Genomic DNA, 14,065 nt, shown 5'->3' with positions numbered 1-14,065 from the left:
GGGCACTGTGTACCTCACCACTGCCCTGCGGGGGGACAGGGGCACTGTGTACCTCACCACTGCCCTGTGGGGGGACAGGGGCCCTGTGCACACTCACCACTGCCCTGCGGGGGGACAGGGGCACTGTGTACCTCACCGCTGCCCTGTGGGGGGACAGGGGCACTGTGTACCTCACCACTGCCCTGCGGGGGACAGGGGCACTGTGTACCTCACCGCTGCCCTGCAGGGGGACAGGGGCACTGTGTACCTCACCACTGCCCTGCGGGGGGACAGGGGCACTGTGTACCTCACCACTGCCCTGCGGGGGGACAGGGGCACTGTGCACACTCACCGCTGCCCTGCGGGGGGACAGGGGTACTGTGTACCTCACCACTGCCCTGCGGGGGGACAGGGGCACTGTGTACCTCACCACTGCCCTGCGGGGGGACAGGGGTACTGTGTACCTCACCACTGCCCTGCGGGGGGACAGGGGCACTGTGTACCTCACCACTGCCCTGTGGGGGGACAGGGGCACTGTGCACGCTCACCACTGCCCTGTGGGGGGACAGGGGCACTGTGCACGCTCACCACTGCCCTGGGGGGGGTCAGGGGCACTGTGTACCTCACCACTGCCCTGCGGGGGGACAGGGGCCCTGTGTACCTCACCACTGCCCTGCGGGGGGACAGGGGCACTGTGCACGCTCACCACTGCCCTGTGGGGGGACAGGGGCACTGTGTACCTCAACACTGCCCTGCGGGGGGACAGGGGCCCTGTGTACCTCACCACTGCCCTGCGGGGGGACAGGGGCACTGTGTACCTCACCACTGCCCTGCGGGGGGACAGGGGCACTGTGTACCTCACCACTGCCCTGCGGGGGGGACAGGGGTACTGTGTACCTCAACACTGCCCTGCGGGGGGACAGGGGCACTGTGCACACTCACCACTGCCCTGCGGGGGGACAGGGGCACTGTGTACCTCACCACTGCCCTGCGGGGGGACAGGGGCCCTGTGCACACTCACCACTGCCCTGCGGGGGGACAGGGGCACTGTGTACCTCACCACTGCCCTGCGGGGGGACAGGGGCCCTGTGCACACTCACCACTGCCCTGCGGGGGGACAGGGGCACTGTGTACCTCACCACTGCCCCGCCCTCAGTGGGTGCGTCTTCCTCCTTGAGCGTCAGGTTTAACCTGGGCATCTCGAGGTGGGAGCTAAACAATTTATCCGGAAAGAAATGGAAAACATCACTGTTCTGCCCGGTGGTACTTTCATATGGACTTGAGGGCAGACACCTGCAGCCTTCCAGGGTCTCCCTTACCAGCCTGCCACCTCCACCTGGGGGCAGTGGGGAGGGTGGGGACCCTGTCCCCACACCACAGCTGGCTCCTGAGCCTGGCTTTCCACCCAGCCACAGTGTGACTAGCCCTCTCTGCCTCAGACTCCTCATCTGAGAAGACCAGCCTTGGGAGGCTGGGTGAGCAGGGGATGACCGGCTGGCCAGCAGGGTGCTTCCTGACTCCTCCGCGACCCCCGCCTGCCAGCTGCCTGTGCCTCGGTTTCCCCACCAGTGAGATGAGGGTAGAATCGGGGGACGGGTGGGCTTCCACTGAGGGAAAGAGAACAGCACGCACCTCCAGGTGACCAGAGCTCTTCACGTCCCCTCTTGAACTGCACCCTGACCATCTGCACCCCTGGGGCAGCGGAACTTTGCCAGGGATGCCCAGCCTTGGCCTTCCACATTTCAATGACTCTGTGATATTTATCGAGTGCGCCCACCCCACTGTCAGGTAGGCCCCACACACCTTGAACCCTCCTGGCCATCTAGACACCACTGCCTGCTCAGTTCCTGCGGGAGGCCCTCCCTGGCCTCCCCAGCCTCTGACTTCTATCACTCAGGGTTCAGGCCCTGAGCCCTGAGACCAGGGACCAGGCTGGGCTCAGCCCAGGCGCCCCTCCCCCGCTGGCAGCGGTAGGGGGAAGGGTCAGCCAAGGCATTGCCCAAGGACCTCACCACACGGTCCTGAAACCCCCGCACGGAGGCCAGCTCGGGGGACCTCTGCTTCCAGATGGCTGCGCCAGGGAAGTTCTGAGCTCTCACTTGGACACTGCGTCCCACCGACAGAAGGAAGCGGAGAATTCACAGCTTCTGTCACGGCACCTAAGAGGGCAGCCACCAGGCAGCCGGGCGGTCCCCACTGAGGCCTAAGGAGGACTCAGGAATTCCACCCCTCCCCCAGCGGCCTCCGCAGTCCTCCTGCAGGGGCCCCAAAGCTCCCTCGAGGCGGGACACTCCGCGCCAGGGCTCAGGGAAAGTGAAAGCAGCCAGCGCTGGCTCCCCCCTGGCTCCCCCGGCGGCGCCAGAGGCCGGCGGCCACCCGAGGCCGGCCGATGGTCTGCACCTCTGGCTCGGGCTCGGCCGCCGTGTGTGGCGCTGGCGGCGCGGCCCGGCCCGGCCCCGGTTTGACTCCGCGCGCCCGGCCGCCTCCTCTGCGAAGCTGAGCGGTGACACCAGCTGGCAGATTGGGGCGCCGAGCCGGGGGCCCGTGCAGCGCGCTAGCCGCGCGTCAGAGCGCCCCTCGTCCGGGAAAAGCGGCGACGGGAGGACGATGGGGGACGGACACGGCGGGAGGGGGCGGGCAGAGGCGAGGGCAGCGCGCCCAGGGCCGCCGGAGGCCGTGCGCGCCACGCGTCCCCTTGCGGGCCGGTCCCCCGGGGGCCCCGCGAGCGCGTCGCGACTCACCTGGCCTCCGCGCGTCCCAGGCTCACTGACCACGCCCCGGACGCCGCTCCTGGACAGGCCCCGCCCCTCGCCCTCGCCCCGCCCCTCGCCCTCGCCTTCGCGGCCACCGCAGGTGGCTCCTCCCGGCCAGCTCCGAGGTCCCAGCGCTCTGCAGCTGGCGCCCGGCCTCCGCCTCGCGCGTCCCTCCCGCATCGCACCCGCGCGCCTTCCTCGCCGCCCAGGTCAAGGATGCGCCAGGTCAAGGAGGAGCCAAGGGTGCGATCTGCGCGTACTCGAGGGGAAACCACCCAGGGGGCCCCCGAAGCGACTACCCCGGGTGCCGAGGGGTCCCTGTGGGGCTGAGGGGCAGGGAGGTTCGCCTCCTGCCCATGGGCACGTCACTGCCCCCACCCTGAGGGTCGCATGCTGGGCCAGCTCATGACTGGGGAGACTTAATCCCGAGGCCCCAGCCGGGGGCTCAGAACACTGGAGGTGCCTTGTCCCCCCAGGGCTCAGCAGAGGACTCTTCGATGTCCTGTGATATTTCCCTGTGCAGCTCCACAAGATGGGGCTCAGAGGGTGGGTGTGCCAAGGCCCTTCCGCTGCCCACCGCTCTGGCTGCATGGCCTGTGCCTCCTAGTGGCCTGGTCCCAGTCTGCCTGGCCTCTGAAGATCCACATCCATCCATGGCCCTGCCTCCTTCCACCCACATTTGTCCACCAGGGGCGCACATCTCACCCAGCCCCCGCTGTCTGCACCCTGATGACCCCTTACTGACTCCTCCCCAACCCCAGGCTCCTACTTCTACCAGCCTGCAGGACACCTGGGCCTGGAGGTCTTGGCCAGCAGCTCAGGGGCTCCAGGGTCCCCAGGGTCCCTCTCCTGCCTTCCCATCTCCTTCTTCCATTGGCCCCATCCAAATCCTTGGCACCCACATGTGGGCCATGGTGAAGCCCTGGTGGCTCCTCCTTCCAAAGGCCTCAGATGCCACCATGTCCCTCACGCAGCCCTGGGTCAGGCCCCTCCCAGCTTCTGCTTCAGCACAGCAGCCAGGGGCCCTTCCTGAGGATCCTCCAGGTGTCCGTCTCCTCCCCATCCCTCATGCTGCTGGGCAGCTCCACAGTCCCCCGCTGTCCCACATGGCTGTGGGCAGCTCCAGGGTCTCACAGTCCCTGGTAGCCAGCACACATCAGCCGAGACAGTTGGGGTGATTGGCCCTACAGCCCCTCTAGTGGGGTGATCTGATTGCAGGGGACAGTGGGCATAAATAGCCCCTGCCACAGCCACTGCTTGAGTTTCCAGATATCAGGGCTAAGCCCACCAGCACAGGCCCTCACTGGCCACCGTGGCAGAGTATCCTGCTGGACGAGGCCTGCGTGGGTGGGGAAAGAGAAGACCCTGCTGGCTGCCTCTCCCCCGGCCTGGATGAGGAGGTTTGGCACACTGAGAGCCCCAGCACTGGGGACAAGAATCTCCTACTCATCCTCCTCTGGGCTCACAGCTGTGTCCCTAAAACAAAAGGCAGATTAACAAAAGCGCAGTGTACAGACTAATGTGTGTGTGTGACGCGGAGCCCTCCTAAGAGACGAAGACCTGAAGACACAGGGACGCGTGTGTGTTATGCTCAGGTTGGGTGCAGAGCAGGTGGTGGTGGGGAACGGGACTTGTGATAGGAAGTCTGCATGGCCGGTCTAGTCAGATTCTTCTCTGTGTCCCCGGGTCTTGGGAGATAAGGATGTCACTTTCCTCTGGGTGTAAGTAGGCACCTCCCAGATGATCAGGGAAGAAAGGAAATGGGAAGGCTCTTGAGAGTGACCTTCCTGCTTCTATTTCCTCAAATGCCATGGTGCATGTTTTTTGGGGGTAGTATGTCCTGACTCCTTCACTAGGAAGCCATCCTGTGACCACTAAGGGATCTAGGCTTAGGATGAAGCAAAAATGGCAAGGAATGTCCTTGGTGACATTTCAGAGTTCCTGGATCAAACCTACCCTGAAGCTTGGCCGACCCCTGGACTTCAGCTAAATGCACAAAAACAACTCTCCTATTGTTGAAGCCACTGTGCCTTTTCTATTCCTCAGGGTCAAGGCATCCTCTAACAGAATATTCTTACACTTTTTGGCCAAATTGCCGAATGATCTGGTAACACCAGCAGAAGAAAACCCAGGAAGACCTCTAATTTGTTGTTCCTGAGACACACAATCACTGGGGGCGTGAGGGAGTCAGGCAGCCCAAGACGCTGTCCTCCCTAGAGTCAGGTCCTCACCACTGGCTAAAGGTCACAATGAAATAAGAGAGTCCTCGAGGGGACTGACAGTGCCTGGGGCCAGCCCTCCACAGCGGCACCACCTCCGGTCCACAAGGATGTCTGGCTGATGGACGCCCTGGCTACATCCTCTCAGCTCCAGCTGCCACCTCCCTTCCCGTGGCCTGTCAGGACCCAGCGTGGGCTGGTTGTTCTACGCTTGTCCACCCAGAGGACCAGGGTGGAGGTGGGGTGGACGCGGATGTGACAGGGCACAGAAGTGCGGTGACGGCTGATTCTTTTCTTTTGTGGACCAGGGATTGAACCCAGGGGCACTTAACCACAGAGCCACGTCCCCAGCCCCCCCCCCACTTTTTTGTTTTATTTTGAGACAGGGTCCTGCTGTTTCGGAGCTGGGACCCTCCAAGAAACGGGGGCACCTTGAAGACCCCCTTTAAGCTCCGATTCTTGCGACCATGTTAGAAAGATGTCAGAGGTGGAGTAGCAGCAGGAGTGCACTGAGGGGCAGGAGGAGGGAAAGGGGACACTCTCCAGGAGAGAGCGGGCCCTCTCAGAGAAGGACAAGGTGCCTCTCCTGCACCCAGTTTTACTGGGGATCCCAGAGAAGGTTCCAGAGGGTCCTTCCCTCTTGACTTTTGACTGACAGCAGGTGACATCACACTTTCAAGTCCCCACCGTCACGGCGACTTTAGGTGCCCTAATTGGACTCTTTTTCTTTCTGTTTTATTTAAGTATTTATTTGTGTGTGGAGCGGAGGGTCAAGCCCAGCGCCTCCCGCGTGCCAGGCAGCGCTCTGCCGCTGAGCCCCGGCCCGGCCCCTCTAACTGGGTTCTTAACCGTCCGTTCTTACAGACTTTATGGTCAACGATTCCTATCTCCCAGAGTTTCAGGATCTGGTCCCCAAAGTGTCCTCCTTCAGGGAAGTCACCCAAGTAGGGTTTCTCTTACCCACACCATTTTGGGCCTGCATCTCTCCCTCAGCCAACAGGTAGTTTGCTGAGGAATGTGACCTATCCTGTCCCCTTAGGTCAGGCAGGGCTGCCGGTAAATTGCTTCCTGGAAAAGAAAGCGTGTGGGGCGAGCCCAGGGGCCATTTTACAGAATTATTCACCTGCTGTTCCCGAAACTGCTAAATCACTGAGGGCCTTGCTAAACTGCTGAATTTACAGTCCCCCTCCCCAGCTGCTGGGATTACAGGTGTGCACCCGTGCTCAGCAGTGACGTCTGATTAGCAAGTGGGTCTGAGCTCCAGCTAGGTGGCACATTTGTTCCTCTCAAAACATGACAAGGAAACTGAGATGTCTTAGAGAAGCATTTCATTCAGTGCTTTGTGCTGATTTCTCTTTTCCTCTCTTGATACGAAACCCTTTATTTTTTTGAGGTGCTGGGGCTCCAACCCTGGCTTGTGCCTGCTTGGCAGGTGCTCTCCGCGGAGCTGCACCCCAGTCCTGTGAACGTCAATTTTAAGGAATCACTACGGTCAGATTGGTCCTTTGGGGAAGAAAGATAATTTTCAGGTTTTGTGTTTTAAAAGTCAACTTTGGACAAAAATAAGAGAAACCCCCTCCGGCACCCAGTCAGTCTCGGCTGGCGGTTTAATTTCATGACATTAACAGATGTGAGGCCACCTCCCTCCGTGCATCTGTGTTTTGTGAAAAATCTCATACAAATTCCACAACCCTAGCTTCGTGATATAACATACATGCAATAAAGCAATGCTGCAGAGTGATTGTGTGGCCAGGAACGCAGGTGTGGCCGCCACTCACAAGAAGAGGAAAGAGAAACAGAAAAGGAGTCAGCCCAGGCGCTCCCTTAGAGCCTTCCTTGGATCCCCCAGCGCCTCTAATCAGTCATCAACCAGTCAGTCATTTCCTTTGTTGCTATAACAATAACTCCTGGCATTTCAAATGCTTTGCCATAGAAAAGAAAGAATAATAATGCAAAATGGAAGAATTGCATCTGAGCAGCATTATTCCCAGCTTTATTAAATTTGCTCTTGCAAATGTCTGTGAAGTCGGAGTTGGTTCCCCCAGCAGCAAACTCCACTCTGACAAGCGCTGGGGGGGAAGAGTGGGAGACAGGAAAGACAGGCCGCCTCCAAGGTCCTGGCAACCCGTTTATTTTCCCCCAAAGAGCTCGCCCGGCCAGCGGCTCCCACGGACTCTTGGCCTGTCCTGACCTTATTAAACCACGGAACCCACATTTCCCAGCCGATGCGTGGGTGGCAGCCAGCTTGACCCAAAGGAGATCACCACCGACTTCCAGCGCTCTCCTCCGTGCGCCAGGACACGGGGACCGTGTGTTCAGGGCTGGCTTCACGGCTGGGTGGCCAAGCTCAGACCCAAGCCCCGGACCCTTTATTCTAGAGCTGACAGCAGAGGGGTGTGTGTGTGTGTGTGTGTGTGTGGATTTCTGGGCCCCTTGGGCCTGATGATTGAATTCCTTTGTGTGTGGGGGGGACACTGGACCACTGAGCCACACCCCCAGCCCTATTTTGCATTTTATTTAGAGACAAGAGTCTCACTGAGTTGCTTGGTGCCTTGTTTTCTGCTGAGGCTGGTTTGAACTTGCGATCCTCCTGCCTCAGCCTCCTGAGGCACCGGAACTGGTGCCCAGTGATGGGCAGCTGAGCAAGCCCTGCTCTCAATGCCCCTTCACCTTTATGGTTGGGCATTGGTGGTGCCACCTTTCAGATGCCCTTGTGACACTAGAATTCCCCTCCTTACCAATTTCACTGTCCTAAGGTGGGAGACAACAGGTTCAACCACCCCCTTGGCCACCAGGACCCAGGCAGTGACTGGCTCCACCACTGTAGTGTCCACCCTGAGAGGGGACGCCCTGGCATACCTCAGGCTGGAATGTCCAGCTTGGGCGGTGGGAGGCCACAGGATGCAGGCCAAGAACCCTGGACACTGGTCACTGTGGCCGGTGGCTGCTGTGGGTCTGGTGCCGCCCACGAAGGCACCCTTGGCGAGGCTCCCCGGGCAGTGGGGGCACCCCGATGCAGCAGGGCACCTGTCTTACGGGACACTCCCCCTAGGGTGACTGCTGTCCCCATGGACTGTCCCTGGGGGGCATTGTTCCTGGAAGCTGCGCCTGTGGGGAGCACCAGGGGCTCCCACCATCCTGCTCCTCCTCTGCACCAGCGGCTTGCCTGGTCCCAGCTCCGCGTCACACCACCTGCCGTCCCCTCCACCAACACAGCTGGGAGTGTCCTGTGAGGGGAAGGGCGGGCAACACTCCTGCAGACCACTTAGGTCTCAAGGCTGGCGGGCAGCTCTGCACCAGCGGTCACCCAGTGGGCCTCCCGGGGACACCTTCAGTCCACTGCTGAGCCACAGAACCCGGGGAGCACAGGTCTGCTGTGCGCCTTGCCATCTGTGCAGAGTCCGTCCTCGGGCCGCAGTCCCCGGCCCTGCTCTGACGGGAGTCCATGGCACGTGGAAGGGCAAGAATTCGGCATCTGGAAAGGTCCCTGTTATGGAGGGACGAACTCAGACGGTGACCTGCTCAGTCTCACACGGCGACCAACTTGGAATGGTGGCCCTGGCTCCGCCTGTCCCGTGGGGGTGTGCGACGTGCACAGCACACAGAAGGCCACGCCCCACACTGGCCTCCCCATTCAAGGACCACCGGCCTCTAGAGCCCAGGAAAGAGGAGGTGTGGCGGGGTCTGGCCAGGTGATGCTGCGGTCACGAGCTCGCCCTCAGGGCTGCCAGCCACACCGGTGCACTGGAGCGTGCCAGTCCCTACACCCAACGAGGGAAGGAGCCAGGAAGGGCTCTGTCCACAGATAATGCTCTGGCTCCAGGGCCCCGTGTCTCTTCCTCCCAGGACTCGCTGGCCAGAGCTGGTCACATCCCCCCTCCCCACCCCAAGGGTCCTGGGAAGCACAGGCCTCTGTAGGAGGTGCCATTGTTGGTGGCCCATCTCCAGTGTGTGCCTGGCAGCCTCGCGCTTCTCAAGGCCTCTAGGGCACTGCCCAGGGCCACTGCACAGGCTGGAGCGCCGGCCCCTGCAGCAGAGGGCCACGGGGTTGGGGCAGCCCAGAGCCCGGCAGGGAAGCAGCCCTGGAGAAGCGCCAGGGAGGAAGGCTCTCTCCCCTCCCTCCCTTCCGTGTTTTTAAAAAAAGGATTTGTGATGAAGTGTACACCACTCGGAATTCACCACTGTGACCATCTTAAGTCTACCGCTCAGGCTCAGCAGGTGGCCCACATGGTAGCCCCAGCTACTTGGGAGGCTGGTTTGAGCCCAGGAGGTGGAGACCAGCCCGGGCAGTACAGCGAGGCCCTGTCCCCTCCTGATAGGTACAGTTCTGTGGCGTTAAATACGTTCACATTGTTGTTGAGTGCAGTGGTGCACACCTGGAATCCCAGCAACTGAGGAGGCTGAGGCAGGAGGATCACAAGTTTAAGGCCAGGCTTGGCAAGTTAGTGAGGCTCTAAGCAACTTAGCGAGACCCTATCTGGAGATGTGGCTCAACGGCCAAGCAATCTCCAGAATTTCATCTTGCAAAACTGAAACTCTAATCCGCTCCCCAGTAACCACTGCTACTGGGTCACTATGACCCCCGACTCCTCTTGGTACTTCATATAGTGGAATCACACGGTATCGTGGGGTTGTGACTGGCTCATTTTACTTAGTATAATGTCCTTAAGACTCATCCAATTTTAGTATAATCAGAATTTCCTTCCTTTTTCAGACTAAATAATATTCCATTGTATGGAATATCACCTTCTGTTTACCCACTCAGCCGTCGATGGGCGCAGGGTTCTCTGCCTTTGACTCTAGAAGGATGCTATCAACCTGGATATAAACACCTCTGGGCCTTGCTTCAATTCCTTTGGGTGACTCCCAGAATCTGTCCCCCTCCCTTCCACGGGACCCAGGGTGCTTACCCACCGAGCGACACACCCACAGCCCACTTGACATTCTGTTTTGAGACAGGGTGTTGCAGAGTTGCTGAGGCTGGCCTTGGACTTGTGATCTTCCAGCCTGAGCCTCCTGAGCGCTGCGATCACAGGCGTGCACCTCTGTGCCAGGTGTTCTTTAATCACAAGTCAGACATTACTTTCATGGTTGAACGGGAAATCACAGATGGCCTCTGCTCCTGACCTTGCTCTTTGGGGTTTCTGGTGGACGTTCCTCACAGGCGCTCCCCCGTCCCCACGCACTCAGCAGATGTCCACTCTCAGAAGGGGGCTTGTAGGCAAGGCCCACCTGGCTCCCTAAGCGACCTCCCCAGCGGCCCCTGCCACACTGGGGACAAGGCTCGTGTGACCTGGGTGGGTTACAGGTCCCCACGATGACCCTCCCCCAGCTCCCAGGGTGGGCCTAGAAGGCCACCACCCAGGTGCAGTGGACTGAGTCCCCCTCCTGTCTTGAAGCCCTGCCCTGGGTGGAGATGGGCCTTCACAGAAGGAAGCCAAAATGGGGTCGAAGGCGGAGGGGGCGGCCCACAGGAGCACAGCACCCCCTGCTGCGGGAAGGGGCACCCCCGGGGCCGCACGCGCTGTCGATGCGGCTCTCAGCCGGACTTTTCATTTTAGACAACTTTTGGTGCATCTGTCCCCAAGGCTACAGGGTGGCTGGTGGCATCCCAGGGCTGCTCACAGGGACCCCCCAGCACGTGGCTGAAATGAGATGGGGCAGGGGCTCCCGAGACCGCAGCAGCACCCACACCACAGAAGACAGAGGAACGAGTTCCTGGGACCCCGTCCTGAGAGGCAGAGCAAACGGCCCGCTGGCCGCGCCCAGGTGACGCTCAGGAGCTCCCGGCACCAGCCCACCTGCCGTCCCACTCCTCGGCAAGCCCGGGACGTCAGGGACCTCCCAGGGCTGGAACATGGTGGGAGAGGGACAGAGGTGCCTCCCGGGGCTGGAGATGGACTGTGGTGGGTGGCCGGGACCCCCACGCCCCACCTAGCTCCAGTCTCTTCCAAGGCCAGAGGGGACCACGGCGAGGGGTGCAGGTGCTGCTGCTGGACTCGGGGGCTCTCCGTCCTGCCTGTGGAGACCCCTCAGGTCTGAGCCTCCGGCCTGTGACCCCCTTCTGTCTTTGAAACTCAGTGTGGCACACTGAAGAGAGGACGTGGGGACACTAGGCACCTGGTGTAGGGATCAGAGACCGGGGACCCCAGGCTGGGTGGGGGACAGGGTGATGGGGCTGAGCTGGGGACCTCGGCTGGGCTGAGGGCTCCTCAGGGTTAGGCCTGTGGCCCCACTGCACCTGCTCCCAGAGCCCTGGGGTCAGCACGTGCCCCTGTCACTGATGACAACGTGGAGGCCACCTGGGCCAGGGGACCAGGGTTTCTACGAGATGTTCCAGCAGACCTAGTGGCCCGCCCCACCCTGTGACCTGGGCACCTCCTGTCCCACCATTTGGCTACCCTGCCCTGGGCTGTCCCTCACCCACTCAGAGGCCATTCCCTCCCCACCCACAGCAGAAAGTCACTCCCGGGAGCTCTGAAGGGTACCAGGGTGGACCAGGTGCAGAACGGCCCCCACCAACCTCTGGCCCTCGAAAGGGGCCCAGAGAGGCCCACTCGGAGTGACTCTGCCTGGTCAGGCCCTGCACCACCCCCAGCTCTCCCTCAGGGCAGGAGTGGCCCCTCCCCAGCTTCTGCCAGCAGGGAGACTCTGGCCACCCGAGGCCTTGAGGAAAACCTGCTGGACGGTGGGGCAGGGACAGCTAGTCCCTCCCAGGCCAAGCGGCCTTCAGCAGGCCACCCCATGCTCAGCCAGGGGGACGGACAGGAGCTGCCCGGACCTCCTCCCAGGCTTCAGCAACTCCACGCCAGCTCACGCCCAGGGCAAGGTCGGGCTGGACTCCGTTACACAGGGCATGACCTACACCCAGGCCCTGTTCCCGGATGTCCCGGGCTGTCCATCAGGAACTGGATGGATGGGGCCACAGGCCGGGAGTGCCCTGCAGAAGGGGAGGGCTGAGGACCAGGAGCCTGGGGGGGCAGAGGGGGCAGAGAGGAGCCCGGGGTGGGCAGAGAGGAGCTGAGTGGGCAGACAAGTTTATTCCTCCCCTCCCTGTCACCCAGGGGGCCTGGCGGTGGCCCCAGCGTGTGGGCAGGGTGGGTCTGCTGCACCCTGGCACTCAGGGCTTCCGCCGCACCAGATTCACATTCTCAGTGGGCGGGGCAGCCACCGTGTCCTCCGTGGGCAAGGCCGGCTGGGCACCTGGGTGGCGCCCACTGGGACACCCCAGTGGACCTGGCAGAGCGGCAGGAAGGCTTTTCCGCAGACCAGGGGGTAAAGTGACTGAGGCAGTGACAAGGTCAAAAGGGGCTAGTGAGGCTGGGGCGGAAAGTCTCTCACGTCCCGTGGACACGCAGTGCTGGCCTCACACCACGCTCTGCCGGCCCCCCGCCCCCTCGAAGCCGGACACCCCCGAGCCGCTGCCCCGGCCAAAGTCAATGAAAATCCCTTCGGAGTCGGAGTCCGCGGACTCCAGCGTCTGGTCCACCAGGGTCTCAGGGCTGGAGGAGGGCGGGGAGCCGCGGGCAGGGCCCTGTGCCGGCGGCTGGGCCGGGGGGTACAGTCTGCTGGCACAGGGCCCCAAGTGGGGCGTCGGGGAGGCCCTGAAGGTGCCTGCGGGGCCCTGGCCAGGGGAGCCAGCGAAGCCCTGGGGCTCGGGGCAGGACGTCATCTCCGACACCGAGTGCCTGCGGATGCCAGGGCCGGCGGCCGCCGCGCCCTCCGCCTCGTGCTCGGCCACGGGGTTCAGCAGCGGCGTGTTGTAGCTCTTGGAGCGCACCACGGGGTTCTTGGCCAGGACGTCCCCGGAGCGGGAGCGCAGCAGGCGCTTCTCTGGAGGGAGAACAGGGTTTCAGGCCTAGTGGCCCCTGGCCTTTGCCCCCAGCACCTGGACCCTACATGCTCCAGGCCCTTGTGCTGGGCAGACGCTGCCTGCCCAGCACTGACCCTGCAGGAAGGGCCACGTGGGCTCCGGCCACATTCCCTCAGTCCCCCGTGCCAGGAGGGGTGTGGGACTTCACCCGCAGTGGGACACCAGTGTTCCCAGCCTCAGCCCGGGCGGTCAGCAGCACCTCAAGCAAGCTGCCCAGCTTCAGGCCTTCACCTGGACTGTGACGGTGTCAAGAACCTGCCAGACAGTGACCTTGGGCCTTGGCCTCGCCACCGTCCTAGTCTAGAATCTTAGGTGCCAGTGCAATCCTGGACCACCTGGCTCCCGCCCACCCGAGGCTGGCATGCCGGGCAGGGGAGGACAAGCGCACGCAGTCACAGGGTGGCTGGAGCTGTGACGAAGGCCCTGCCAGGGGGTCGGGCTGTTTGGAGCCAGGGAAAGCCTGTCACAGATGGCCGCTGCGGACCACTGTGTGCTGGGCAGCAGACTGGATGGGGCGAGGGCCAAGGGGGACAACTTGGCCTTCTGTGCACAAGGCGGGCGGGGGGGCAGGTCTCATCCTGCCGTCCCCTCGTGACCACCAGGTGCAGGGCTGAGTGGTCCGGGGCCTTGCCTGGACACGGAGGCTGAAGGACCCTCCTCAGCAGGGCTGGGGTCCCCCTGTCCAAGCCCCACCCCAGCAGTGCCTAGTTCTGTCTCTGCCTGAGCGAGATGCAGCGGCCAGGGGCATGGGGCTGCCACTCCAGATGTGAGGGGAGTCCCAAGTGGCCCTTGTACCACTACTGTCCCCTTGGCCCAGGACACTCGCCACCTGTCAGCCCAGAGTCTCTGTGGGGACTCACTGGTCTCCCTTTCCTGCTGGACCAGAGCCCATGAGGTGGGGCTGGGCCATGGACTGAACGGACCAGGGCAGCACGGTGGCCGGTGGCCAGCTCCTGCTGCCCGCCAGGTGGCCCCAGCTCCCCTCCCTCGCACCAAAGACCTGCCCAGGGCTCGCCCAGCTCCAGGTACGTGCTCTGGGCTGACGCCTGGCGGCCGCCCATCCCAACACAGTGTGGGTGGGCCTGGGCTCTGCGGGGATCCCTGCCCCTGCCTGGTGCCACTCCCACCCCCGGGTCTCTGTGTGTCCCTGTCCCACACAGCAGGGCTGTGGCCCTGGACTTCCTGCCTGTCCACAGGAGAACGGGGACAGTGGCCACCCCAGCCCCAGCCCAGGGCCCAGG

General features: G+C 62.4%; 2 protein-coding genes across 3 annotated transcripts in view; both read right to left on the bottom strand.

The window, feature by feature from the left end:
• Nucleotides 1-2,741, bottom strand: part of Arhgap8 (Rho GTPase activating protein 8) — a 59,893-nt gene extending 57,152 nt beyond the window's left edge. The window contains exon 1 of the mRNA XM_077109282.1: nucleotides 2,721-2,741. The gene's annotated coding sequence lies outside the window, so the exon portion shown is untranslated. The remainder of the gene's footprint in view (nucleotides 1-2,720) is intronic.
• A 9,365-nt stretch (nucleotides 2,742-12,106) lies between these two features.
• Prr5 (proline rich 5) overlaps nucleotides 12,107-14,065 on the bottom strand; it is a 45,452-nt gene continuing 43,493 nt past the window's right edge. For both annotated transcript variants that reach the window (XM_076853371.2, XM_076853372.2), the window contains one exon: nucleotides 12,107-12,784. In XM_076853371.2, the coding sequence (XP_076709486.1) occupies nucleotides 12,318-12,784 (467 nt within the window). In that variant the 3' untranslated portion in view covers nucleotides 12,107-12,317. The remainder of the gene's footprint in view (nucleotides 12,785-14,065) is intronic.

The sequence above is a fragment of the Callospermophilus lateralis genome, chromosome 4, assembly GCF_048772815.1.
Source record: "Callospermophilus lateralis isolate mCalLat2 chromosome 4, mCalLat2.hap1, whole genome shotgun sequence".
Taxonomy (NCBI): Eukaryota; Metazoa; Chordata; class Mammalia; order Rodentia; family Sciuridae; genus Callospermophilus; species Callospermophilus lateralis.
The sequence above is the reverse complement of the archived record's forward strand: the minus strand, read 5'-3'. Positions and strand labels throughout refer to the sequence as shown.